Source organism: Pyrgilauda ruficollis, unplaced genomic scaffold, assembly GCF_017590135.1.
Source record: "Pyrgilauda ruficollis isolate IOZ18807 unplaced genomic scaffold, ASM1759013v1 scaffold120, whole genome shotgun sequence".
NCBI lineage: Eukaryota > Metazoa > Chordata > Aves > Passeriformes > Passeridae > Pyrgilauda > Pyrgilauda ruficollis.
In genome coordinates, this window is record NW_024510322.1 from 548,894 (window position 1) to 550,247 (window position 1,354).

The 1,354-nt window shown below is 57.2% G+C and overlaps 1 protein-coding gene across 1 annotated transcript; it reads right to left on the minus strand.

The window, feature by feature from the left end:
• RXFP3 (relaxin family peptide receptor 3) lies at positions 1 to 1,354 on the minus strand. The gene has a single exon (XM_041490213.1). It carries the CDS (start codon positions 1,336 to 1,338, stop codon positions 1 to 3), a length of 1,338 nt encoding a protein of 445 aa, XP_041346147.1. The 5' UTR covers positions 1,339 to 1,354.

The window sequence follows — 1,354 nt, forward strand, 5'->3', positions numbered from 1 at the left end:
TCAGCAGTGCTGCTCCCTGGAGCTGGCAGGCAGTAGGTCGTAGCGGCTGCTGTACATCACCACCCCAGGGGGATAATAGGCCACCTCTGCCTGGACAGCTGCAGCACGGGGAGCAGCAGGGACAGGGTGGACAGGCATCATGGCATGCAGGGCCTGCTCCTCCTTCTCAGGCTTGGTGGTGTCAGTGAAAGGGCGCATGGTAGTGAGGGAAGGTGAGGTGATCCTCCAGAGGAGGTTCTTCAGTGCCTTGCGGAACTCCCTGCGCATGAGGCAGTAGAGGATGGGATTGAGGCAGCTGTTGGAGTGTGCCAGACACACGCTGATGGGGAAGAGGTACACTTGGGAGAGAAAGTACTCGTTACTGAAGTGCACCACGTTGAGTTTGATGAGTATCCCCCAGGTTGTAAGTGCTTGGTTAGGCAGCCAGCACAAGAAGAAAGACAGCACCACGATGGACACTGACCTAGTCACTTTGGAGCGACGCTTGATGCTGGGGCCACTGCAGGTGCTGCCCACGTGCTTTTCACTGATGAAGCGCACCAGGAGCAAGTAGCAGAGACTAATGACGACCAGCGGCACCAGAAAGCCCAGCAGCACCTTCTGGATGTGGTACAGACCCAGCCAGAATTGGGCATTGTTGCCTCGGCCCTCTGGGAACTTGACAAGACAGAGAACATCATCAAAGACAGTGGCAGTGGTGGAAAAAATGGCATGGGGCAGGGAAGCCAGGACAGCTGACAGCCAGATGAGTGCACAAAGCCACTTGGCAGAGCAGCAGCCACCCAACGGGTCCCCTCGACGCTGATTCTTCAAGGCTGAAGCCACAGAGCGGTATCGAGCCACACTCATGGCAGTGAGAAAGAACACACTGGCATACATGTTCATTGCTGTCACATAGGAGACGATCTTACACATTGCCTTGCCAAAGAGCCAGTTGAAGTCCAGCGCGTTCTCCACTGCCCAGAATGGCAAGGTCAGCACAAACTGGAAGTCAGTCACTGCCAGGCTGGTGACAAAGAGATTGATGGAGGATTTCCTCCAGCCTTGCTTGCTTTTCATCAGGTAGAGCACCAGCAGGTTGCCCACCAGTCCCAGGGCACACACCACGGAGTACACCAGCGAGATGACAATACGCACCACGTCAGAACTGTCCCCCTGCATGCCGTCGGCTCGCTCCAGGTTGATGGTCTTCAAGAACTGCAGGAAGGACACGTTGCTCCCGTTGTCCATCTGAGCGCTCTCCAGGAAACCCAGCGGCGTGTCCCAGGACTCCCTGTCCGCTCCTTCCTTTATGCCAGGGGCTGGCGAGCAGGCACCGCGCTGGCAGGGCTCGCCCATCCCATGCTAGGGTGGG